General features: G+C 42.2%; 1 protein-coding gene across 2 annotated transcripts in view; it reads right to left on the bottom strand.

The window, feature by feature from the left end:
• Nucleotides 1–2,714: 2,714 nt before the first annotated feature.
• Nucleotides 2,715–26,626, bottom strand: part of itga11a (integrin, alpha 11a) — a 62,415-nt gene continuing 38,503 nt past the window's right edge. For both annotated transcript variants that reach the window (XM_015953605.3, XM_054732282.2), the window contains 17 exons: nt 24,851–25,054; nt 23,674–23,804; nt 23,333–23,499; nt 21,204–21,343; nt 19,696–19,806; nt 19,539–19,624; nt 19,237–19,447; nt 18,989–19,087; nt 12,143–12,219; nt 11,928–12,011; nt 11,649–11,739; nt 11,459–11,572; nt 10,142–10,225; nt 9,956–10,066; nt 9,754–9,849; nt 3,384–3,497; nt 2,715–2,977 (listed from right to left, as the gene is read on the bottom strand). In XM_015953605.3, coding sequence (XP_015809091.3) covers nt 2,900–2,977; nt 3,384–3,497; nt 9,754–9,849; nt 9,956–10,066; nt 10,142–10,225; nt 11,459–11,572; nt 11,649–11,739; nt 11,928–12,011; nt 12,143–12,219; nt 18,989–19,087; nt 19,237–19,447; nt 19,539–19,624; nt 19,696–19,806; nt 21,204–21,343; nt 23,333–23,499; nt 23,674–23,804; nt 24,851–25,054 — 1,998 coding nt within the window. In that variant the 3' untranslated portion in view covers nt 2,715–2,899. The remainder of the gene's footprint in view (nt 2,978–3,383; nt 3,498–9,753; nt 9,850–9,955; nt 10,067–10,141; nt 10,226–11,458; nt 11,573–11,648; nt 11,740–11,927; nt 12,012–12,142; nt 12,220–18,988; nt 19,088–19,236; nt 19,448–19,538; nt 19,625–19,695; nt 19,807–21,203; nt 21,344–23,332; nt 23,500–23,673; nt 23,805–24,850; nt 25,055–26,626) is intronic.

Below are 26,626 nucleotides of genomic sequence, written 5' to 3'. Positions count from 1 at the left end.
AGAACGTGTCACCCTAACAAATGCTTGTATATTTAGTCTATGGTCTTGCTGTGCCAAGCCTCTGCGTGACATTACATTGATTGCACCCCATGACAATCAGGAGCAACAAACAGAAACAAAGAACAAATACCTTGCTCCTCTTGTCATGGGGTGCAATCAAAGTAATATCATGCAGAGGCTTGGCACAGCAAGACCATAGACTAAATGTACAAGCATTTGTTAGGGTGACACGTTCTTATTTAATCACTTTTAGTCAAAAATACCCGCACTTACGTGGAAGTTTGGTCTGCTGCAACACGCCAAGTCAGGTGGAATGCCAACGCCACGTCCACATCCAGGTTAACGCCCACTTGTATGCAATTGAATGAGTGACGTTGACAATCCACCTGCTCGCAGCCATTTACACTCCCACCAAATCATGATTTATGCAAAAAAACACTTAACATGATTTTGAAGTAGACAAATGGCATTTAACAGTACTGCATTTTACTTCCCAATTAAAAACAAAAAGCAAAAACTTAACTCTCAACTAACACAATGAGTTTTTGTACAGGACATTCAAGAACTGACACATGGTTCTGTCTATCATTGACCTCTGTTTCCCATCTGAACCTTAACTCTTCGAACTATTCATTTAAGGAAATATTGTATTTAGCAGAACAGTCAAAAACTACTCTTAGTTTGTCTGGCTTTTTGGAATGGTAAACGCCGTGATGAGGAATATACCATGCAGTGGTACTTTCTGTTCCGGATGGTACTTCTTCAGCATCTCCTCTGAATCATTTCTTCCACAGATGCCTTATAATGCTCGTGATACTGTCCATCAGACTTCAGTTTCTTTGCTAGATGGTTAAGTCGAATTATAGCCCGCCGCTTGTTGTTCGGCAGTAGAGGAGGCTTACCTCCCTTAAAAGGTAAAGGCATTTCATAATAGCCATTCTCTCGTTTTATTATTTTCTCAGAAAGAAGCTGCAAGAAATGAAAGTCATTTTGAGATACACGTTTGTCTACATAAGTTTTCTCAATAAAGTCCATCTCTAAAGCCTTCAAAACATGCTGGAATTTCCTTCACATTAACTCTGTGTACAAAACCATGGTGCCCTGTTCTGTCAAGATGAGGATTTTTTGACCCAATAATGCTCCAGCCTAGTGCTGTTCTTTGAGCAAATGGTTCTTCTTCAGTGCCAATGACACCTTCTAAAGGAGCCAATGCTGATGGACAGTCGCAACCACTTAACAAGCCAATCTCACAATCCTCAAGTGGTTGCATGTGATCAACTAGATGTTTTAAATGTGGCCACTGTAATGCAGTTTCTCCAGTAGGAATGTGAGACTTATCCACTGGTATAAAGTCTCTTGTATAAGCTTGTTAAAGGGGAATTGGGAATTCAGAACTGAACCCTCGAACTTGTAACCCATAGGCAATTTCACTTGAGATTACTGTATTGACAGTTGTCAGGTTAACGCCGTATATATATATATATATATATATATATATATATATATATATATATATATATATATATATATATATATATATATATGTATGTATGTATGTATGTATGTATATACACATCATTTCATCATTTCAAACTTTCATCTTGAGTTTAATTTCAGTGAAAAACATTAAAGTTCTCATAAATAAAAGTTTCAAAACTAACATAAGTAATTCAGACATTTTCCAACAGTGGGGCTTAACTTCTCACACATATTATGTTATAAAATGTAACAAATAATCCTAATCTGAGATTATTAAAAACCTCTTGATGTGAAAATATCTTTAATGCATTGCAAAAACAAAATACTATTTTGAAGTCAGGTTCTTCATTGCTCCTTTTCCACAGTAACAATGCAAATAAAATGAAAATGCTGTGAAAAGGATGTAGCTTGTAGTTTTGACTGTGCATTATGATTTTGTGCAGGTAAACACAATGAAAAATGAAACGCTCATCGGTGTTCTCGTCCATTGAGTATGTTTTAAATTCAGTAACACCATCATATAAAATCCCTTCTAACATTAAAAAGTTGCTGTCAGTATTTCATGCACACCTTTTGCTCTGATGCAGCGCACATTAAAAGGCATGAAACTGTCTCATATTGTAATAATCCTGTAACTCACTGTTTTTAAGTTAAGTTCAAAAAGTTATGTTATATAAAATGTGAAAGTATTGATACAAACATAATAATAAAAGAGTATAAAAAGCACTTGACTATTTACAGATTCAAGTTCATTTTTGTACATTGTAAAACAAAGTGCATCGAAATGTTCCTAGATCTTTTTGTGTGTTTCTGGATGGGAAAAACAAACAAAAAAATTCTCTCTGCGAATAAAGTTTAACAGCATGGATTTTTTGCTGTTTTGTGATTTTAGTTAAAAAATGGTTCTGTCTTAAATAAGAACTTAAAATGCAAATGATATTAAACAACCTTTTAAATTATTTGTTATATTATGTTTACTTCTGAAGCCTGTTTGATGGGTGGAGAGTTACTCCTGTAGTTTTTATATAAAGTTTAATCAAATTTTAATAAATACACACAATAGAAGAAAAAACAGGCTTTGCTGTTGCTTGCCTTAAAGACAAATCATAGTCAGGAATGATTTAGAACAAGCTGATGAAGACTAGTTCCTCTGTCCAAATGAAACCACCAGAGCTTCAGGGTCCGCGGGACGACCTTGTGAGGGATAGACGGACCCAGAAATGCTGAGTGTGCCGGTGTTGACTCCAGGGTCAGGGGTTGTGATGTAGAGCAGGTCCAGTGCACGGAATAAGTCTTGCATCAGCGGTCTCGCAGCGGCGTCCGTGTGCTGCTGCTGTGGCGTTGGAGAGCAGAGGGAGGCAGCTTGGTTCCTGAGAGTCCCTGGTTTTAGGAGATGTCTGCTGGGAGTGCTGATCCACCGTTACCGCTCTTCGGACACCTTCCCGTTGGCCTCCTGCTCATTATTTTCTTTCCGTTTCTCCCTCCTGAAGAATCCGAGCTGGGTGGGAGAGCGATCAAACACGGGAAGAAATGATAAATTAACAAGATTAAATAATTTAACGCAACACATTTGTCTACAGGACAGGGCTCAATTTAAATGTCTCACTCCTTTAGAGTGACTCTGAATCAGTTTCACAATAAAGAAATTAAAAAAGGCTACAAATTTATGAATACATTTTCAATAACATAATTTCTTTATATTGAATGTATCCCATAAAGTGTAAAAATAATGAAAAATGCAACAAAGCTCCACTGCAGCTTATGATCTATCAGGAAGTAATTTTAGAAAATACAAAGTAATTTGATTAAAACTCAAATAACAATATCGCTCCAGCTCGTGAGACGCAGATGACAAAACTCTGGGGTTCATGGGTGTGTTACTTCTGCATGTGATGGCATCTTACCTTCCACAGAGCCAGACTGAGAAGAGCTAACAGCAAGAATCCTCCCAGTGTGCTGCCAATTATAATCCAGATAGGAATTCTATAATCTCCTTCCTTCCTAATCTCCAATATAATCTGTCAGGAAAGATTCAATCAGAAAATGTTACTCACAGGTGTTATTTTTTAGGTTACAAGATTTTATTGATTGAGTGAGAGCTCCTTCTTGAACCGTCACCTTATCGTGGTGGAGGAGTTTGAGTGCCCTAATGATCCAAGGAGCTGTGTTGTCTGGGGCTCTTTGTGCCCCTGGTAGGGTCTCCCATGACAAATGGGTCTTAGGTGAAGGGTGAGACAAAGAACGGTTCACAGGATCTTTCATGGAGGTAAAGTCAAAGAGTCAAGAGTACCCGGCCCGGAGGGTTACCGGGGACCCACCCTGGAGCCAGGCGTGGGGTTGGGGCCCGTGAGCGAGCGCCTGGTGGCCGGGCTTTCGCCCATGGGGCCCGGCTGGGCCCAGCCCGAACCGGATACATGGGCTCATCCAACTGTGGACCCACCACCTGCAGGAGGAACATGACGGGTCCGGTGCAATGTGGATCGGGTGGCAGACCGAGGCGGGAGCCTTGGCGGTCCGATCCCCGGACAAGAAAACTGGTTTTTGGGACATGGAACGTCACCTCGCTGGCGGGGAAGGAGCAGGGGCTTGTGGCAGAGGTTGAGCGGTACCGGCTAGATATAGTCGGACTCACCTCGACACATAGCATTGGCTCTGGAACCCAAGTCCTTGAGAGGGGTTGGACACTCTCCTTTGCTGGAGTTGCTCCGGGTGAGAGGTGGAGGGCTGGGGTTAGCTTTTGTTAGCCCCAAGACTCTGCCTGTGTGTTGGGGTTTACCCCGGGGGACGAAAGGGTAGCTTCCCTGCGCCTTCGGGTCGGGGAACGGGTCCTGATTGTTGTTTGTGCTTATGGGCCAAATATCAGTTCAGATTACCCACCCTTTTTGGAGTCCCGGGGACGAGTGCTAGATAGTGCTCCATCAGGGGACTCCATTGTCCTGCTGGGGGACTTCAATGCTCACGTGGGCAATGACAGCATGACCTGGAGGGGTGTGATTGGGAGGAACGGCCCGCCTGATCTGAACTCGAGTGGTGTTTCGTTATTTGACTTCTGTGCAAGCCGCAGTTTGGCCATAACGAACACCATGTTCGAACATAAGGATGCCCATCGGTACACTTGATACCAGGGCAGCCTAGGTCACAGGTCGATGATAGACTTTGTAGTCGTATCATCTGACCTGCGGCCATGTGTTTTGGACACCCGAGTGAAGAGAGGAGCGGAGCTGTCAACTGATCACCACTTGGTGGTGAGTTGGATCAGATGGCAGGGGAAGATGCCGCGTAGACCTGGCAGACCCAAACGCATAGTGAGGGTCTGCTGGGAACGCCTGGCAGAAGAACCTGTTAATATGATCTTCAACTCCCACCTCCGGCAGAGCTTTGACTGCATCCCGAGAGCAGTGGGGGACATTGACTCCAAGTGGGCCTTGTTCCACTCTGCGATTGTTAAGGCGGCTGTTTCTAGCTGTGGTCGCAAGGTGGCCGGTGCCAGTCGTGGTGGCAACCCCCGTACCCGCTGGTGGCACCAGAGGTTCGGGGAGCCGTCAGGCTGAAGAAGGAGGCCTACAGGGCGTGGCTGGTCTGTGGGTCTCCGGAGGCAGCAGACAGGTACCGGATAGCCAAGCGGGGTGCAGCAGTGGCAGTTGCCGAGGCAAAATCTCGGGCATGGGAGGAGTTTGGTAAGGCCATGGAGAAAGACTATCGATCAGCTCCAAAGAGGTTCTGGCAAACTGTCCGGAGCTTCAGGAGAGGGAGGCAGCAACTCGCTCACACTGTTTACAGTGGGGATGGGGAGCTGCTGACGTCAACTGAGGCTATAGTCGGATGGTGGAAGGAATACTTTGAGGAGTTCCTCAATCCCACCTATGCGCATTCCGAGGAGGAACCAGAGCCGGGAGACCTGGGGATGGACTGTCCAATCTTGGGGGCAGAAGTTGCTGAGGTAGTCAAACAAACACACAGCGGCGGAGCCCCGGGGGCGGATGAGGTTCGTCCTGGGTATCTCAAGGCTATGGATGTTGTAGGGCTGTCATGTTTGACACATCTCTGTAACATTGCATGGTCATCGGGGGCAGTTCCTGTGGAGTGGCAGACCGGGGTGGTGGTCCCCATCTTTAAGAAGGATGACCTGAGGGTGTGTTCCAACTATAGGGGGATCACACTCCTCAGCCTCCCTGGAAAGGTCTGAAAGAGGAGGGTCCGATCGATAGTTGAATCTCAGATTGAGGAGGAGCAATGTGGTTTTCGTCCTGGACATGGAACTGTGGACCAGCTCTTTCCCCCTGCAAGGGTGATGGAGGGGGCATGGGAGTTTGTCCAACCAATCCACATGTGTTTTGTGGATTTGGAGAAGGCTTATGACCGTGTCCCCAGGGGCACCCTGTGAGGGAAGCTCCAGGAGTATGGGGTGGGTGGCTTTCTGTTAAGGGCCATTCAGTCTCTTTACCAGAGGAGCGTGAGTTTGGTCCACATAGCCGGTAGTAAGTCGGACCTGTTCCCGGTTAGGGTTGGACTCCGCCAGGGCTGCCCTTTGTCACCGGTTCTGTTCAAAACCTTTATGGACAGAATTTCTAGGCACAGCCGTTGTGTGGAGTGTGTCGAGTTTGGTGGCAGGAGAATCTTGTCTCTGCTTTTTGCGGATGATGTGGTCCTCCTAGCTTCATCCAGCTCTGACCTTCAGCTCTTGCTGGGTAGGTTCACAGCCGAGTGTGAAGCGGCTGGGATGAGGATCAGCACCTCCAAATCTGAGACCATGGTTCTCGACTGGAAAAGGGTGGCTTGCCAACTCCGGGTCGGAGGAGAGGTCCTACCTCAAGTGGAGGAGTTTAAGTATCTCGGGGTCTTGTTCACGAGTGAGGGTAGGAGGGATCGGGAGATCGACAGGTGGATTGGTTCAGCATCTGCAGTGATGCGGACGCTGAGCCGATCTGTCGTGGTGAAGAGGGAGCTGAGCCAGAAAGCCAGGCTCTCGATTTACTGGTCGATCTACGTCCCAATCCTCACCTATGGTCATGAGCTTTGGGTAATGACCGAAAGAACGAGATCGCGGATACAAGCGGCCAAAATTAGTTTCCTCAATAGGGTGGCTGGGCTCAGCCTTAGAGATAGAGTGAGGAGCTCGGACATTTGGGAGGGACTCGGAGAAGAGCCGCTGCTCCTCCGGATCGAAAGGAGTTAGTTGAGGTGGTTTGGGCATCTGGTCAGGATGCCTCCTGGACGCCTCCCTGGGGAGGTGTTTCGGGCATGTCCTGCTGGCAGGAGGCCCCCGGGTCGACCCAGGACACGTTGGAGAGGTTACATCTCCAATCTGGTCCAGGAGCGCCTTGGGGTCCTGCCGGAGGAGCTGGTGGAGATGGCTGGGGAGAGGACGGTCTAGAGCTCCCTAGTTGGGATGCTGCCCCTGCGACCCGGACCCGGATAAGCGGAGGAAGACGACGACGACGAAGACGACGAGTGAGAGCACACTCATCCCTAAAGACCTCACTAAGGACTATACCAGATGAACTGAAATCGATCACCATGGCAACAGATGAAGGGCGCACCCCAGACATGGTCAGAGCCATAAATCTATGAACTTATTTTGTATCCACAGAGCCTAAATAAAAGGTTTAACTTCTTTATGTCTTCAGCTGCATTCGTCTCTTGTCCTGACTGTGTTAGTTTATGTAACCTGCAGCTCTTGTGAACAAGCCATGAGAGGTCATTGGTGTATCTTAAGACAAGCTTATGTTTTCCTATTGACAAAAATGTTAAATTCCTACAGGTTTTTTCTTGTTTAATACACAGCGTAGCAGTTTTGTACCTTAATTTGCTGACAGTTTTCGCGTCGCACAGCTGCCATCTTCAGAGCTTTCCTGGTTACTTCCACTGTTTATCCTCGGGGAGTAGGGGGACTTCACGGATAAACAGCGGAAGTAACACCAAAAAAAGTTAAAAAAAACTTTGCTTTGTTGTGTATTAAACAAGAATAAACCAGTGGAAATTGAAAAGAAACAAAGAACAAAACAGAGAAAAATGTCTATGTGTGTGTGAATTAAAAGAAGAGACAAAGAACCACAGTTTCAGTATTTGTTAGATCTGAGGGAAGTTTGGGACTTCTGGAATGAGCTAACATGCATATTCTCCTCTGGTGTTGTTCCCCCCTTGTGCAGCATCATCTCAGACAGTTTACAGGGGTGGGGAACCCTGGTCCATCAAGGGCCGCTATCCAGCATATTTTAGTTTCAACCCTGCATCATCACACCTGATTTCAGTCAGCAGGTGATTAATAAGCTTCTGTAGAGCTTGAAGAGCTGCAGAACAGGTGAACCAACCACTGAATCAGAAGTGTTGGAGCAAAGACATGCAGGATACCGGCCCTCGTGGACCAGGGTTCCCCACTCCTGGTTTAGGATGATCTGAGAAACAACAGAGAGGACAGCCAGCCAGTGTTTTCAGGAAACTGTTCTCACTCCTCCCTTAGGCCTTTTTGGAGTTTTGTTTTTATTGATCTGGCAGCATCCGTCTGTCTGGTGCCATGCATTAGGTTTCTTGCCTACACTGCCAGCGAAAGTTTGAAATATTGTTTTTATGCAAATCAGTTTTAGATAATCCCATCTGCTTGATAGTCTTAAAGTCTAAAATAAAAATCCTCAAACAACGGAACTATAACTACAATAAAACCTTCCAGCCACTTATTTACAAGGTTCTTACACCATTGCCAGAGCACAAAATCAAGTCAAGGTGAGTTCAGAAGATTTTCCAGCAACAACATTGTACTGTGTCATTACTGTGCAGTTTTTTTGGTCAAATACTTCATGGAAAAACACCAACAAATTACAGCTGATTCAAAACAAAGCTGCATGTGTGACTCTAAATGTGCTTTTAGAATGAATGTCAGTAAAATGTATAAGCACACATACACAACTCAGATACCAGCAGCGTTGTACCTACAGGGTTTCCTGTTGCCAAACAGTTAAAGCCAGTCAGAAACAACATACACTTTTCATGTTCTGTGTCCCTTTGTTCCCCAGCTCCTTCAGTTCCCACTCCAGGTTCTCCTTTTGTGTTCTCTTAGCGCCCTCATGTGTCCTTTGTCTGCATCTCTGTTGTTTGTCAGCGTTGTTCTTTGGTGCTCTGTGTGAGCTTCCTGTCTAGTCCCCAGTTTGTGCTCTAATTGAGCTTTGTTCTCCTGCTTTTGGATTTCTGGAGTTTGGGCTCCATGCCTTTGGATTTATTTTTGTTCATCCTACAATAAAAGGATTTTTTACTTTATATCAACTCCTGCCTCATGTCGTCTGGGTAATCTGTATTTTGGGTCCCAACCATCCTCTCAATGTGACAACACTGATGTTGACTTTACTATATATATATATATATATATATATATATATATATATATATATATATATATAGAGAGAGAGAGAGAGAGAGAGAGAGAGAGAGAGAAAGGGGAGAGAGAGAGAGGGGAGAGAGAGAGAGAGAGAGAGAGAGAAAGAGAGAGAGAGAGAGAGAGAGAGAGAGAGAGAGAGAGAGAGATCGAAACATATTCCAGATGTTTGCTATTGAGTGATCAATTAAACTTTAACAACTTTAAACTAATCTAGAGTACTGGCCTACATGTATTTTTCAAAATCATAAAAATATTTCTTTTGTTAACATCAATGAAACAGTGCAAAAAGTTATTATTATTATTATTATTATTATTATTATTATTATTATAATGGGTAAATAATAATAATAATAATAATATAACAATAATAATAATATATATTATAATAATAATAACTACAACAAAAGGTTTGGTGTTTTAGGGCAAAAGTCATCCTTTGTGAATTGTGACTGCTGTCACACTGCTATTGGCTAATCTTTATCTTTACATACATTATGTGGTGACAATAATTAAACTTATATTGAAATCCACTAAAAAGAGCCAGTTGTTACGTAATCTGCATAGTGATAAGTGGTGAAGCAATCACTGTTAGTCTAGAGCACAAACTGAAGCACTTTCTAAATCACTAAAAAAAAGCTGAATATATATTTAAAGCAGGGACTGTCAGTGATGACCAATAGATGGCAGCAAAGGATAAAGTTGGGCTTAGTCTGTGCTGCTGGTCCTTTCGGTCCCTAAGCACCACACAGCATGTCCACTCTAACCCACACATGCACAGAGGGCTAAATATTCCGGTTTTATTTTTCTGCTGCACCTGTACAAACTGCTGCTGTTATAAATGAAGGCTTTGTAAGCTCACTTAAACAAGTTCAAATCAAAGAGGAGCAGAATTGTTGTGGACTCACATGTCTGACAGGCCTGTCTTCGTGTAGAAACATGGGGCTGGAGGAGGGGAGCTCCAATGATGCGCTGGTTACCAGTTCCAGGATTTTAAACTTCAGCTGGAGAAAAACGACACATGCAGCTTTACAAACAACAGAAGTAAAGCAGACAGTAAAAGGGCAGATAGTGTTTACAGCTTAATACATATGTTGGGCATAAACTCACAGCATGTAACGTGTCTATTCTCAGGGCTCCAGTGATTACAACATTAATCTCTCTGGGGGGAGCCACATTGACCGTGCACTGGATTGGCAGAGTTAGTGTGTTGGATCGGTTCTGTGTAAAGAAACAACATAAGGTCCAAGAGACAATTTAAAAATGAAAATACTTGAGTATTTTCTTTTCCTTTACCAGGCGGGAGAAGCGGGAGAGATCCTCGGGTGAAGCTCTGCTCTGAGCGATATGCTGGGGCGGTAAACAGCGCGTCCCGTTCCTCTGAGGTGTGACATGAGAATAAAAATATCATTTAGTTCATTAAAGTCATCCATGATAGGTTTGTGCTTATATGAATAAAGATAAATATGTAAAAAATAATCAGTATGTAACGACATCATACCCAGTAAACTGTATAAAACAAGTTATAAGCAAAGAAACATCTTATTCATCATTGATGACGATGTGGTTCATCTAGCTAAAACAGAAATAATACCACAAGAGGACTCGAGAAAAATAAATAAATTAGATGTTCATTAGACTGCCAATAATACTGGAACACTCCATCAGATCAATGGATGAACATGTTTGGAGTGGATGAACTTGACTACTTTAAAAATGTCAATTTTTAAAGTAGTCAAGTCAAATCAATGAAGTCAAATAAGATTTTATGAGGTGAGCTGGACAGTCATTCCTGTCCTGAACTGAACCCATGAACACAACAACCCGGTTCCTGCCACACAATGGCAAGTCCTGTTTACAGTGTAAAAGACGATTCAGGATCCACAGTACACGACTTTACTAATGTCTAAACATGGTGCAAGAAGTTCAAAATCCAAACAAACCAAGAACATTACAACATATTACAATACTAAGAACTGGTAACCAAACCTATGTTTACAGTCTACCAACCATCAGCAATACAGATGCATGTGCTGTTAGTTAATAACACAAAAATAGATACATGTTAATAAGTGTGCTATTTACAAGATAATGCAGTCCAACAGTATTACCACCTTCTCAGTGGCCTTTGAGTGTCCAAACTGGGAATGGGAGATTGGGGTTAAAATACAGGGTTGGGTCATACCAAAGACATTAAAATGGGACCCAATGCCTCCCTGCAGACACTTGGATTTAAGGGGTTGGACTGGGGGGGGGGGGGGGGGTGTTAAACCACCAAATTGTTCCCGAGCACAGCCACTGCTGAAGCTCCACGCTCCCCATGGGGATGGATTAAATGTGGAGATAACTAATGGGATTTAATTAGATTAAGATTATAGTAAAATGGCCTAAAGGGTTCCCTTATCATTCTTGGTGCACTTCATGTTTATGCCCGAGTTTTCTGCAAGGATGGTACAACTAACACAGGGAGGTTTTAGTGTAATATTTTATAGACAGAATATCGCTATAAGAAGCACATTTAAAATTGGTTTTGGCTTAAAAATAATTCAAATTTTGTTACAAATACCCCACCATCAGTTAAACTTAAGAGAAACTTCCAAGCTCCTAACTCACCTGATCTATATGGAAGTCAAATATCTGCAGAAGTTGGTTCCCATTTTGTGTCATTTCTGGAATCTCTATGCTCAACTGTAAATCTCCGACTGGAAAATATCCAAGGTTCTGGATCTGGGACACAAATGGTGTAAATTATTCCAGTGTTTTCCTTTATTAAGAACACGGAGAGGATGAAATGGGTTCTCACCTGGAAGGTGAAGTTGAAAGGGGGACCGATAACACCAGGCTCCTCCAGTGAGAGCTCTGACTTGATCTCATACCGGGTTGGATTTGAGTCCCTTTCAGAGTAAATCACACAAGTAAACACTAGAGTGGGACATATTCAGGTTTCCATTCCATCTCTAGTCTCTGGAACTCATCATCCCTTCAGTAACGGCTCATATTTCCCAAGTTTACAGCTACTGGGCTCACAACAAGCCCTCCAGCATTAGTCACTGTTTGGTAAGAAGCATAAAATTTGACAAACCTTGTAAAAAGAAGGTCTCCTTCGTATTTCAGTGAGTAATAGATATCGTTAAAGTTATCAGCAGAGTTCAGGTCCTCCCCATCACTGTCAAGAAGAGAGAAAATATTCAAAAAGAGGAAGAGTAGGAATGTCAGCTGCTGCTGTTGATGGAATGTCAAGTGTTTGTGGATGGCAAGAAGTTAAAATGAGGTTAAGAATAAAAATAAAGCTCTAACCTGCTGGCTTCTAATACAACTCTGAGATGGTCCAAGAAGACGACACGACTGAACTCAAACTCCAGACGAAAGGAAACCTATAGAAAAGATAAAAGTAAAGGTCAAATCCATCATATGAGTGAATTAATACAACATTTAAAAGTATTTTGCATTAGAACATACAGAAACCCCATCTATAAAAGCAATAGTATCTATGTACGGTATTCTTTCTGGCAGCAAAAACCCTGCAACACCCCACAATATAAATGATGCTAATAATAAAAACACTCAGAGGTCCTCCACAGGAAGGCTGATTTAAAGGTATTTAGGGAAAGCTGTTGTAATGAGAGAAAAATGGGTGAGGGGTGTGTGGATAATTGGAGTTTGATCATCAGCTACCAAATAAAGACAGAAGGTAGCAGAAGAGGAGGATTGACTGGCAACAGAGTGCACGTAAAAAAAGAGAAGAGCATTGTTTACAGTTCTCTGTCCCGTAATGAAATCCGGATGGATCCCGTCTGACCACAGAGGAATGCATAACGAGGTTATCGTAGCTTCCCTCCTCACAAGGAGGCAGACTTGTACTCAGCTAACCACAGATGCACGGCAATGGTGGCGACCTCCCTCTCTGCAACCAACTTCCAGGAGTGTCTTAGAATAGATCATGTTTTTTTAAACGATTGCATAATATTTCTTCAGAAAATGTTAAATGAAACATGCAAAAGAATGTAAAAACAGTTTGTATGAGTTGGATGACATGAATTTCTGTGGGAAGAAAACGTTCGAGAGCCAGAATGTTCTTGAAATTCCGATTGTGAATCGTGTTGCTCTTTGTTCTCTCGGTCGTTTCAGTCTGACTGCTTCCAAACCAGACAGCACGAATCCAGACCTTCAACAACATGATTGTCAAGCTGCTCCACAAATGAATTAGCTTGCTTTGGTCTGCTCTTTCTGAGATGATCTATTATCAGTCTCAAGATGACATTTATCACAGATCAGCAACTACGTTGTCCAGTAAGAACCAACCCAACCAAAATTACTGGTTTGGTTTGGATAGAAGCCCAAATTAGTCCAAAACTCCTCAAACTTGTATAAGAAGCCACAGAAACCGACTTTTTTAAAGTTTACAGAAATAAGTCCATAGTCACTCGTAATAATCGTCATTATTGGTACCCCTCATTTTGCCGTTGAGCTGATGAAGTTAAGTTTATCTTTGTTAAGTTAAAGCTACAGAAATTACTTGATTTTAGGTTCAAACGCAAACCTGCCCTGATTTTTCTCCTTTTCCTTCAGATGAGGAGTGTTTGGGCAGGTTTGGCAGTGACTATGGTGAGCAGTCGACCTAACGTGCCACATGTTGACCAGGCACAGTTGAGTCTTGTGGCTCTGGATGCTGCTCAGACTGAATTAGGGGGTATGAATCGCTCTGAGATTATGAGGAGGACCGGCCTGGTTGCTGCAGAGCATTACAGAGAAATGCAGGATGTTTTGTTGCCCAGGAGATGAGCATTGTTTTTGATAATTATATGGTGAAAATAATTCACGAACCCGTTCAGCTCGTTTCTTTATTTTGAGACTACTTGACAGATAACTTTGCATAAGAGCAAGACAGAAAATTGTCAAGACGACTGGAAACTTGTCTTACTCATAAAACAAAAAGTGCAATGGCTTTTATTTGCAAGCTGTGATCTATGACTAGTGTCATCTCTGTAAAGGTTTATTTAAACATCACCTTCTCAGAAATAAACCACTGCGTATTCTCTTAGAAGACACTGGAAAGCACAGAGTCCCATAAATATTGTTGACATTACAAGCCTGTGGAGAGGCTTAGGACCAGCAGAAGTGAATGTGAGAATAAGAAACAGATGAGAGAAAAGTACATTGGTATTTTTCTCTCAGTCTCACCTGATGCATCAGCGATAAAGAGAAGAGGAACGTTATCCAGTTCTGTTTGTATCTGACTACCTAATAGTTCAAATACAAGAAATCCTATGTTTAATATCTTTTTATGAAAAAAATGTAAGAGTTGTCTTAACTCATGTTTACTGAACAAATAATAACTAAAGTACTTTAAATTACAAAGAGGTCTCTCACTAAGCTCAAGGAAGCAAACACAGAGGTCAGCTAAAAAAAAGTTCAGAAACTTTAATTTCAATAATCTCTCCCCTATGATTATATACTAGTTTGTGCTGCCAGGTGTGCTCCAGTCACAGGTGTATGACTGGCACCTGACTGGCAGCTACCCGAAGTTTAAAGTCTGTGAGAAACAATCTGGATCCAGGGGCCATCTTTCATCCCCGGGCTCGGAGACCCGACTCCATGTCCTATAGCAGGAATAGGACGGGTGCTGCTATCCAGCATGTTTTCAAGGCTCAAAGTTACTTTGTGTTTTACTTTAATTCTCCTTTTACATACCAACAGCACAGCACAACACAACATTAGCACAGCAGTAGCAAAAGCAAAAACAGAAATGAGCAAAGGCAACAGCAGTACCCAACGTTGAGGTGCTCATGTCCAGTGTCATAAAACAAGAGATTACTGTATTATTAATAAAGTACATTCAGTTTAAACATAAGTAACGAGTCTTAATCAGAATCACAAATGTGTTTTAGTCTCACATTAGCTTTGGTGGAAAGGTGCAAACATACAAGTGAAGCAAGGGAAAAATGGGATGCATCAAAAAAGAATGTAGGGGAGTAGGGAAATCCAGGACTGCCTACCTATGTCCTACAGAATAACAGCACGTCCACGCACAGACAGGATGGGAAAGTGGATGGGACAGCCTGGCCTGTCCAGAGCTCAACCTGCTCCAGGATTGTGGGATGGGTTTTGAGCCTGCTATATATGCTAGTGACCTACACCATCACACTGGTTGAACTTCAACAACGTCTGGCTGAGGGATGAGATGTTGTTCCACAGGAAAATGAGGCCAGACTGATGACCAGTATGAGGAGGAGGAGCAAAGCTATTGCAGCTGAATATTGATTTTCCACATGCTACTGAGGCCACTGATACTGTAAAAGTAAAGAAAATTCCTAAAAGGTTCCTTATTACTGAAAGAGTAAAATCACGTATTCAATAAAGTAATCCTAAACAAAAGGGGATAATATTGCAGGGTGGAGCTGCCCACATGTGTAGTTATTTTCCTCATTCCAAAGATTCAATATTTTCTAAAGTTGTCCTAAAAGATCCACTTTACTCATATTTTAATACATTTGCAGTGGTCTCTAGAAGGATTGAATGCCTTGTAACTTGTACTTGACGGGCGCTCAGGTGTGCCTGTTTCAGGAACTAGAAGTGAGCCAAATAAGAGTTGAGCTGAACTCGGTAGGATTTAGAGTTTATTTTCTGAAATGTGGATGTCTCGGCTCTGACTGGCTAACAGCAAAACAACTCTACCACTGACTCGGTTTGCTTTGCTAGGGTGACCATTCATCCTCTTTCTCCTGGACATGTCCACTTTTCACTCTCTGTCCGGGGCTCCGATGGGGTTTCCTACATTGATCTAAATGTCCGGTTTTTCATCCAGGAGCAGGGATTGAGTTATGGGGGGCTAGATATCTTTCAGGGAAAGATCCAGTTTCTACCTATATTACAATATTTATGGACTCTCAGCGAGGCAGGATTCTGTTGAGCGGAGAGAACGCAGAGCGCTGATCGTTGGGACAATACATTCTCAAGGTGACGCAACAAAACATTATTATTAACACGAGATCATTCATATCTGTTTAAATCCTCTGGTATTCTGTCTTTTAATCGTTCCTGACGCGCTCCGCTTGTCATGTGCTGCGGTGATTTCACCTCACTGATGCAGCATCGAAACGCTCACTCCGCTTTATGGTCAGGAGATCCCTTTGATCTGCATAGTTCAAAAGTACCTGATGAGGTGAAAAAGTAAGAATCCGGGCAGCAGATTTTCTGGGGAATTTAGAGGAGATGCAGGAAGATGAGACACAGACAGGACAGGAAAATAGTTAAATAAAAACAAGAAAACAAAGCTTGAAAGTAAAATGTAGGTAGATTTATCTCCACTACACGTTTTTACCTGAATAAAACAATAAGTTATACACATGTAGTATTTATACATTTGATACAATTCAGATCACCTTCAAAACTCAGTCACACACCCAGGGCCGTTTCAAGACATTTTGGGGGCCAAGGCAAAACAGAAGAAGGCCTGAAGGAGCTCATCCATGTTGTGGTGTTGTTAATACTAATGGTTGGCTTCTACAAGTCGAGACGTTCTCTGCTGTTTCTTCAATGCCAAAGCAACACCAGCCTTTTCCATCATGGGTCAAGATGGGTGGGTTCATGAATGTCAGCAGTGTGACGTAGATCTGTCAGGCTTTTCAAATCCTAGCATTTCACTATCTATTTTCTATCAGAAGCTAATGCAGGAAATGAGGGTAAAAGGCTATTTTCATGTTAGCCATGCATGACAATATTAAAGAGACCGATTATAATCATATAATCTTTCCAAGATCCTAGTTCTGGTCTATAGGGCCTTACATGGACAAGCACCATCATACATTGGTTATCTTCTTAGTCCCTACACCCCCAGCAGGTCCCTGAGGTCCAGTGATCAAAGCCTACTGGTTGTGCAGCACCAGGCTAAATACCAAAGGTGACAGATTATTTGCTGCTGTGTCCCCCAGACTCTGGAACTCTCTCCCCCTGAGCCTGAGATCAGTGGACTCAGTGGTCTCCTTTAAAAAGCAGCTGAAAACTCTGCATTTTTGCTTCTTTTTAAAACACAGAAAAGTTTAATTTTTTTGTTTAGCTTGCTGACAGTTTCGTTTGCTGACTGCAAAACTTCTCCAGAGCTGACGCTGATGGTGGCGTCACTTTCTTCTCTGTTTATCCGCGGGCAGCAGACAACGTTGTCGCCCTCTGCTGCCCGCTCTTCCCTCACCAATGACACAGTCCCATGCATGATCCAATGTGTAAAACCCATCGTCTCTGATCATGGTCCCACATCCAGATCTCCTCATCTCTATGGCTTCCTTTATCCATCTTTGGTATTTCTGTTGTTCGGTGTTTATGTTCCTTGTGTTGTCCCAGTCCATTACATAGTTTTCTCTTATGCAGTGATCTGTTACGGCCGATTTCTTTGTTGTGCTTTCTGATTCTTGTTTTGCTGCTCTTGTGTGTTTTCGACTTGCCTCTTTCTCGCACTCCTTTCTATGTTCTATTGTTCGTGTGTTGAGTTGGCGTCCGGTTTCTCCTATGTATGTTTTACTGCAGAGTTTGCATGGGATTTCATAAACGACTCCACATTGAAGTCCAGCTGATATTTTGTCTTTTGGGTGCACTAGTCTATTTCTAACTGTTGTGTATGGTTTTGTTGGCGTGTTTATGTTGGGTTTTTTCATTGTTGCTTTTATTTTTTATGTTATACGTTTGATGTATGGAAGAGTTATCTCTGGTTTTGGTTCTTATCTTTCTGGGTTTCTGGTTCTTTGTTCTGGTTGTTCTTTTCTTTCTGTTGTTGTTTGTTGTTTTCCTTTGTTTGTTGCCCATGTTGGGTATCTGCAGGTCTTTAAAGCGTTTTGCATGTGTTTGTCCTCTTGTTTACGGTCTCTTTCTTCAGTTATCATGTTTGCTCAGTGGTATAATGTTCTGATAACTGACATTTTGTGTATGGTAGGGTGTTCTTCTCAGGCCCTGTCCACACGTAGCCGGGGATCTGCCAAAACGTAGATATTTTTCTGCGTTTTGGCCTGTCATCCACACGAAAACAGATCTTTTTAAAAACTCCGGCCAAAGTGAAGATCTCCGTTTTCTCCGTTTTAGGTGTCTGCGTGTGGACAGACAAAACCGGAGTTTTAAGGTCTGCAACGTCACTTTCCGCGACAAAAAAATGCTGACATCACTTGTGCGACCTGTGTTTACACTAGCCGACAGCATGGATGCCCTCAGAGCTGCGCTCGCTTTATCAATTGTCCAAGCGCTTTTTGCTTGTTTGTTTTTGCAAGCGGAATTACTGCTCCTTGCGGAAGACCACAGACGAAGGACGAGGTTAAGAACGGGAGAAGTACTGCCGCCTACAGGTCTGGCATGTCCTTAACAACGTATTTATCCGGGTACGTGTGGACAGAGTTTTTCTTTAAAACGAGGTGGTGTGGATGCAAGTTTTTGGAGGGGCGGATATTCGTTTTTTAAAAAACCCGGCTACGTGTGGACTAGGCCTCAGTAAGAGCATACCAAAGCTGAAAACTCACCTAATCAGGCTGGCTCCTTCACCACCCTCTCCTTGTTCTGCTCTTATTCCGTCTTTCCCAGGATTACTGATTTCCCTCTTTCCTAGTAATTTTCTCTCTCTCCCTTTCCTCACATTTTTAATCACTTTTTTTTTCTTATTTTAAACAGAATAAAAAAACATATTTAATCTTTTTTATATAATAATTTTTTTTGTTTTGGTGAAGCATCTCATGATTTTCATCTAGAGAGGTGCTATAAAAATATTGTTTTCTTTCTGTTTTTACATGAAATATGAGTGATGATATTGGAGATTGTCAGTATGAAGATGGCTAAACTTCATGCACAGTTGAAAACACAGTCTTGTACACATCTTCTATAATAAACAGGCGCCTCACAGCGGAAGGACAACAGAGGGAAGGCCTGGCGGCTTTCTGATCACTTACACAGCTTTCATTGTACAAACACAACAGTCAGAGCTCTCCTTCCTGTTTTGGACATCCTGCATGTTTTTCTTTCATTAGTTATTTAATGGAAAAGCAGCACAAAGTTCCAAGCAAGACCACGGGTTAACCCACTAAATTTGTAATTGTTAAATGGTTCAGTTATTTTTTTTATTCTAACAACATATTTCAATATCAGATTAAAAGATGACTGCAGTGATCTCACCTGTGTTCTGGCCCGCATGAATGGTGCACTGACATTGCAGATTCTTCTATTCCTCATCTTGTCCACTGTGTTGCAATCTATTTTTATATCATATGTGTCCTGAAGAAAAAAACAGGCACAGACTCGTCTGTCTCAGCACTGGTTGCACACATGCACTCTTTGTCTCAGTCTCAGAACAAATAATCAGCAGAGTTTTACGAGGACGTTCTCAGGAGTTGAATGAATGGTTTTGGAGGAAGGTAACGTACTTTGATCACGAGGCTGGAGAAGCGTAGATTGGGTGTGCAGGAGATGTTGAGTAGAGCATTGTAGGCATTTTCCCCTTTGTTCTCTAGTTTGACGTCCACCAGCATCCTTCTTGTGTTTCCCTCAAGCACCCGAAGCGACCCCTCTGTCCCTCCTTCACTTTGATGACGGCAGAAGGAACCTCGAGACCGTACAGGGTGTGCACAGAACCGACTGGAAAACAGTGATGAAGAAAAAAAGATTACTTACTGAAGAAAAGTAAGGATCAAAGGTCTGGTCCTTTATGTGGTAAATGTGTGAATACCTTCGAGTCATCAGGTCAGTCGTAGACTGCAGTGACAGGTCCGACATGCAACGGTCGTCCTCATCACAGCCATTCCAGAAGGGCAGCTGGTCACAGACAGAAACTTTTAATGTACTGATACAAAATATCAATAACTTAAAATCAGAGCTATTTTCACCTCAGTCTTCACCACATCAGGCCAGCTGTCATCCAGAACTGGCTCCTGATCTGGATCTTGAAGCGCCACTTGCACAGCGAACACTATGGGCCTTGCATAGTCTGTGGTCTCCTGTAATAAAACATTGTGTTCAAAGATTAGCAAGTAGATTTACTCTGTTTTGTCACTTTCTCATAAAATGTGAGCCTACACTTGTTCTTTAATGAAATCTGCAGTGGTCTCTAGTATGAATGAATGACTTGTGACTTGTTCTCTGTGAAGAAAGCTCTGGCATGCCTGTTTCAGGAAGTAGACGTTAGCTGGAGGAGTGGGGGCAGAAAACACCAGGTCTTACTTCACATCAATTCTGATTGCTACGCAGCTGAACAGGACACGGTAAAAAATAAATAAAAAGATTTGAATTCTTACTCATTAATATTCATGATATTCAGACATCTTGCCTCTGATTGGCTAAAGTAACGTGACTCTTCCACCGCTTCCATTTGCTCTGCAACATTGATATTTCATCTCCTCAAATAAGGCAAGTCTGAAGAAGTTCTGCCATGTTGTGGAGTTTCTAATGCCAACAGTTCGCTTCTAAAAGTGGCAGATGAGTTAAGTGCCCCAACCAGAAGGTTGCAGGTTCAAGTCCCGTTCAGTCTGTTGCCATCATTGGGCAAGACCCCTGACTGGTATTGTTGCTGGTGGTGATTGGAAGGCTGATGCAGCCATCGCTTCAGTCATTTGCACGGCACAATCTGTGTGAATGACTGTTGTGTTGTAGAATGCCTTGGGTGGTTGTAGAACCCTAGAAGTTGTTTTATAAATGCGGGCCATTTGTACTTGACAAGATGAGGTCTGCTCTCTCCTTAGCTCTTTTTAGAAGACACACCATGCCAGCAAATCAGCGTGATACTGCCGCCACATTGTGTCTCATGAACATAATGTGGCATTACAGCATTGTGGGAATTTTGCGGCATTCGTGCTGCCGTAAGTTTTGTTTTGTAAACAGAATCAGCTGAGATGATAAACTGGAGCAATGCAGAGAGTAATCTTTTGTAAAAAGGGCACGATTGCACCACATTATTGCCATGGACAAACCACTTATAAACAACCTAAAGCACCCTGGTACCGGCTCAGAGTTGCGTCAAATTTGCGGCTTTGTTTTCTAAAAGAGGCTGCTGATAGCCTTCCCCTGTCATGAGCCAAGATGGGCGAGTCCGTAAATGCAAATGTACTCAGATGTAGATAGGTGTGGCTTTTTCTGACCCGAGCATCTCCCCGTCTATCAGCAGCTGATGCAGGAAGTAGGGGTAGAAGTCTGTTTTCATAATCAGCTTGCACGTTAAACTCAGAGTCGCCGATCGTAGTTCAGAAATTAAAAAAACTGTTCATCAGTGAACTGACCTTTAACCTTTTATATAAACTAAAGCAAAAACCATTCAAAATACATTCTAGTCTTATTTTATTGCAACAGTGCTTGATGGATAAAATCATCAACTACAAACATAACTTCAGCATCCCCTCACCATGACATGGAAATAGATGTGTTCACAGAACTCCTCCCCAGGAAAGAGGGTCAGGTTTTGAGGCTGCAGCTTGAGTGGATGATCCAGTAAAGCTCGAGGATTGAAACGTCTCTCCAAAATGGAGACATTGTATTTGATCCCTGTTGGAGCAGCAGAAAGATTACTAATGAACACGTCCATGTTAAATAATATTCCAATCCCCAGTTCTCACAACACCTTCGTAAATGAGATCCAGTCATCTTACATAGAGACCAAGGCAGCATTGGGGATTTGAGTAGCAAACTAGGATACATGAATTAATATGTCAATACATTTAAGAGCTCGTTAAAACAATTTATGTTGTTGAAGATAAAAAGCTCTTTGAATAAGCAAGAACAACATCTGGAAAGTCCAGCTGTCTTTCTGAACAGCCATAGAATAAACCCGTCCTGGACTTCTCAGCCCCTACACAACATGAAGCAACGTTCTCTTGACTCCAAACATATGTTGGATGTATGAGATTATCGTAAAGAAGAATCTAAACCCTGCAGCTTTAAGGAAACCCCTTTAGAAGCCATGCTGCTTTAAACTTTATGCACTTACAGCCTTAAGCTGCCGTGACAGGAATAATGTACGAGTTATGTTTAGGGTAAACAAAGGAATTAGAAAATTGCACAAACAGTTCTGCAAACAGATGAAACTAACTGGTAGGTTTTCTATTCCTACCATAACATAAGCATCACCATCTTCAACATGTTTATGTTCTTTTTCATATTTAGGCTCCAACTGTGGATAAAGAGCAGAGATAATCAATCCTAGTCCTGGAGATCCCTGCTCCAACACACCTGATTCAATGGCTGAACTACCGGTTCACCAGGCGTTGCAGAAGCCTGTTAATCAACTACTGATTCAAATCAGGGGTGTTGAAGCAGCAACTACTGATACACGCTTAATAGCATGACCAGGATTGTTTATCCCCAATATTACGGAAAAGATGAAAAAAGTATTATCAGAAAAATACCTCACACCCTACGCAAAGCAAGAAAAGGTAACTGCTTGAATGTTTCTGTTTCAGGTACTTAATAGAACTTTTATAGGCAGATTATTTATATAATGAGATTAACTTAATAGAGACAGAAGTCCACAGCAGTTTCCCCATCTCCAACACATCTGTCCTGCATTACGAGTAAGGAAAATCAAATAAATGAGTTCCACGGTATCCGATCATACAGCTCCTTCTTGTCTTCCCCTGTCTTGTTTTGGCACAGATAATAGATCCGATAAAGATGTGGGAGAGTCAGAAGGTTAACTTAGAATACACTCTCCAGATACACAGCTTTTAAAACAAAGTGTAAGCAGACGAGCCTCCATGTGGATCACCTTTGGTGACACAGAACCCTAGTAGGCCTGATTTGCCCCTGAGCTGTCATCACTACCAACAACACGTTCAAGTATTTCATTTTCGTTTCATTTATTCATTTATAGAGCACCTTCCACAACCCTTAGCAGAAGCCCAAGGTGCTGAACTCAACAACAAAAATCAATAACATTTATAAAGATAAAAGATAAACAGACAATAAAATTGGCATAAAAACAGATAAAAGAGAAAAACAAGGGAAAGTTGCAGACCCCAGTGCATCTCCTTCTTGAAAAGACAGAATAATACGGATGTGACTTTTACAGGCTAAAAGGAACATTTAATAGCTGCAACATTGTGCTGATCTACCAGTTTTCAAGGCTGCAGCACTGGCTTTGGCCGAGAACAAGAAGTGAGATCAGAATCTCTTGCTGTTAATAAAGAGACTTTTTTCTTTGGCGCCACATTGAATGAAAGAAGCAATCAAAGTTTTACAGGCAGCTGCATGCTCAAATGCTTTGGAGAACTCATAGGAAATACATTTTGATGGGGATGAATGTCTTTTTTCCTTTGAAACACTTTTGTTATGTCATGCACAGCTAACTCAAACTGTGTTGCTGCTCGCGATCCTAAAGAAAGCAGCAGTTTTCAGTCATTAAAAAAACATGGTCAGCCTCATCTTTAGGTCTGTAAAATATGCAAAAAACATTCCTCTTCACTAGTTTGAGCACATGGGTAAAGACTAGGAAACTCGGAGTGTGTCCACTGCAGCTGATTATTTATGCTGGCTTACCGATTTCCTGTGTGGGGTGGATAGCTGTCCTGGCGGTGATGTTGAAACACACAATGGCCGACATGCAGGTCACGTCTTTGCCTCCTCTTTGACAGTCTTTCACAAAGATGTTGACCTTACTGGGCTCAAACCTGACGGTGGTGTAAATCCGCACAACACTCTTTGACCTGTGAGCACACATAAGTGAGACAGACAGAGCTGATCTGTGACAATTATACGAGAAAAAATGTTCTCTTCCCAATGCTAGTTAGTTCAAATGCAACAATGCATTAAAAACGTCAGCAGCAGGAGTAACCTCCTGTTTTATGACACGTCTATTATCGAATGGATAAGGTACAAACCAGAGAAGAACAGCAGCACCAAGAGAACCCACTGCCAGGTCCACCAAACCATCACCATTCATATCCATTGTCCCATGAATACTGCGGCCAAAATACAGCAGGCCTGAAGCCAAATCTGCCGCTGCTATCCTCTAGAAAACAGAAACATGGTCAAGTTATGTCGGTTTTCCTTTACTTTAACAATAAATAGGCTTGCAGTGCAAATATACTCTTAGGTAAATTGTTTCCAAAACTTGCACAAACGAAAAACTATGAATGTTTCTTTCAGTCGTTTTACAGCAATAACACTAAATATGCTTTTGCTACGCACCAGAAGGGAGAGGGTATTTTGTTTAACAGCTACATTTTTCATCAACACAGAAGAGAAAGAAGGTGGAAGACTTTAAGCTCTTAGGGTCTACGCTCCAAAGCAAAGGGAAGGGTGGAAAAAAGGTGAATACGCAGTTTAGAGTTGGTGAAGAAAAATGTCAGGTGTGATAAAAGGGTTTCAGCAGGAACCAAGGAAAAGATGTAGAAGACAACAGTAAGACAAGCACTGTTATCTGGTTTAGAGAAGGTTGTAGAGCTCAAGATGTTCAGGTTCTCTTTGGGAGTGACCAGGATGGACTAGATCAGGAAGGAGTCCCTCAGAGGGACAGCTCGTGTTAGGTGTTATGGAGATAAAGTGAGAGTGGACAGACTGAGGTGGTTTGGACATGTCCAGAGAAGAGACAATGATTACATAGGTAGAAGGATGCTGAGGATGGAGCCACCAGGCAGGAAACTGAGAGGAACACCAAAAAGGATGCGGTGAAGGAGGACATGAAGCTAGTTGATGTGAGAGTAGAAGATCCGAAAGATAGAACTAAACAGAGACAGATGATTGGCTGTGGAGACTCCTGAAGGGACAAGGTGAAAGAGAAAGAAGAAAAGATTATTTTATTATTATTACAATGTAGAATTTATTACATGGATGTCAATATACTGATTTAAATTGACTCTTAGTTTTTATTTCTGCCTTGGTAAAAAGAAAGGTTTACAAAATCACTTAAAAATGTAAGTGAATTAAAAAAGAAGTCACCAGCTGCAACATTACAAACTCATGTTTTAAAAAACAACGATCTAGAACTTTAAAACTGACTGAATCATGGATGTTTTCAGAAAGCAGAAGACAAATTTACACCTTTATTAAACCTACCTGTTTATATTTGCGCAGAATTCTGTTGGGCTGACTGAAGAACACATAAATGGCTCCTTTGTGGTCGTCCTCCAGTGGAGCTCCCACCACCAGGTCATTGAACCCATCACCATTCAGATCAGGGAGAGGCGCGAGGGACGAGCCGAAGCGAGCATTCTGGCCACCGTTATGAATTTCCAACGCTCCTTCAGGGATGAAACGATTCTGAAATGGAAATATGAAAACATCACAGACATGAGCCACCATCATTAAAATTAACTCCAGCACAAAATGCTGAACTTTTAGAGTTGCATGGTTGTATAGTAGTTTTTCTAAACAGATTCCTCTTCCCAATAAAGCTGAAATGTTTAAGTTTGATTAAGTGCAAGTCCTTGATCTAGTCAAATTTTAACCTACAAGTCGCAAGTCTAGGAAACACAAACTTTGTTGGGTCCTTCTAAAGTGCTTTAGAGACAGATTGAGCCTGTTTAAGATAGTTTAAGTCCTGTAAGACCTGATAAGAAGCCTCTAAGATCCGGGCTTTTCTGACACAAAATCCATCACAGTTGTAGGATAACATGAGATCTTTGGGAATCAGGAGGCTGACTCAACACCTCAGAGTCTTTTTGATGTTCCTTAAAAGATGAATGGAGAGTTTTTGGCTGTGTAGCAGGATGCACTGTGCAGCTAAATAAAGCCACTGTTGCCTTCAGAGGAGCTGTGAGCAGCCTAGAACAACATTTAGGCAGATGCTAGCAGGTCACGGTCAGAGTGGCTCCCTTCGGCTTGTGTTTTCCCAGCATGCATTTTAACGATATTTCCTCCCAAAGTAAACACGATCCATCAAACCAGACTACTGTCTTCAGTTGCTCTGTGGTCCAGTTCTGACACTTCCTCTCCCTCTGCTGGCGCTTTCATCTGTGGAAGTGATTCATACGAGCTCTCAGACACAACAAGCTCCTCTACACCTCTTTTAATACTTTATAATCTTAACCTCCAGCAGCTCGTCCATGTGACTCACAAGCATTTTCTTCCCTTGAAACAATGAGCGAGAGTTGTTTTGGATGTCTTTTAGAAACTAACCAACATGCAGAGAACCCAAATGAGATGAGGTTTCAGAAATAAACGTTTCCTAAAAATGTAGCATTTACATGTAACAATTTGAGCTACAATGAATCAAATCAAGTAAGTATCCTAATCTTCATGGAGTATTGGTGAATCTCAGTGCCAAAGGGTAATAAAGTTTTACAAAAACACTCAGTTTGGTACAAAAACGGAACTGAATGTTTAAACCAGCTTTTTAACAGTACTCAAAGAAAGTTCTTCTTTAGCTTACCCCATTTAATGAAGACATCTATGTCCTTTGGTATTGTCCAACGACTCAGCAGATTGATTGCCCTCTGTGACAATCTCCATCCATCTATTTATAGGCAACATAACCAAAAATCCTATTTTGCATCATTCTGTGCTACTGTGTGATATTTGTGATGTCACAAATGGGGAAATTACACTAAAACAACCTCTCATGTATAGAGAGATCTGCTGCTGGAGGAACAGCAGCTCCGCTCTGAGCCCCTCCCAGTTATCGGATCTTCTCTGGTGAATGCAGGCTGAGTGGGCGTGGCCAACTCCAGCTTGTTTTTTTAAAGTGACAGAGCCCTGAAAAAGCTCATTCTGGAGGGTATTGAAAATGTCAAGAATCAAACTGCTGAAGTAGCTTTTTGTGAGAAGACTTTAGTGCCAATAACTTCATAAACATGTTTTGTATTTGTTTCCCATTGGAGTTAGTTGTAAGTC

The sequence above is a fragment of the Nothobranchius furzeri genome, chromosome 9, assembly GCF_043380555.1.
Source record: "Nothobranchius furzeri strain GRZ-AD chromosome 9, NfurGRZ-RIMD1, whole genome shotgun sequence".
Classification (NCBI taxonomy): domain Eukaryota; kingdom Metazoa; phylum Chordata; class Actinopteri; order Cyprinodontiformes; family Nothobranchiidae; genus Nothobranchius; species Nothobranchius furzeri.
Note: the sequence above shows the minus strand (reverse complement) of the source record. Positions and strands in the feature narration are given on the sequence as shown.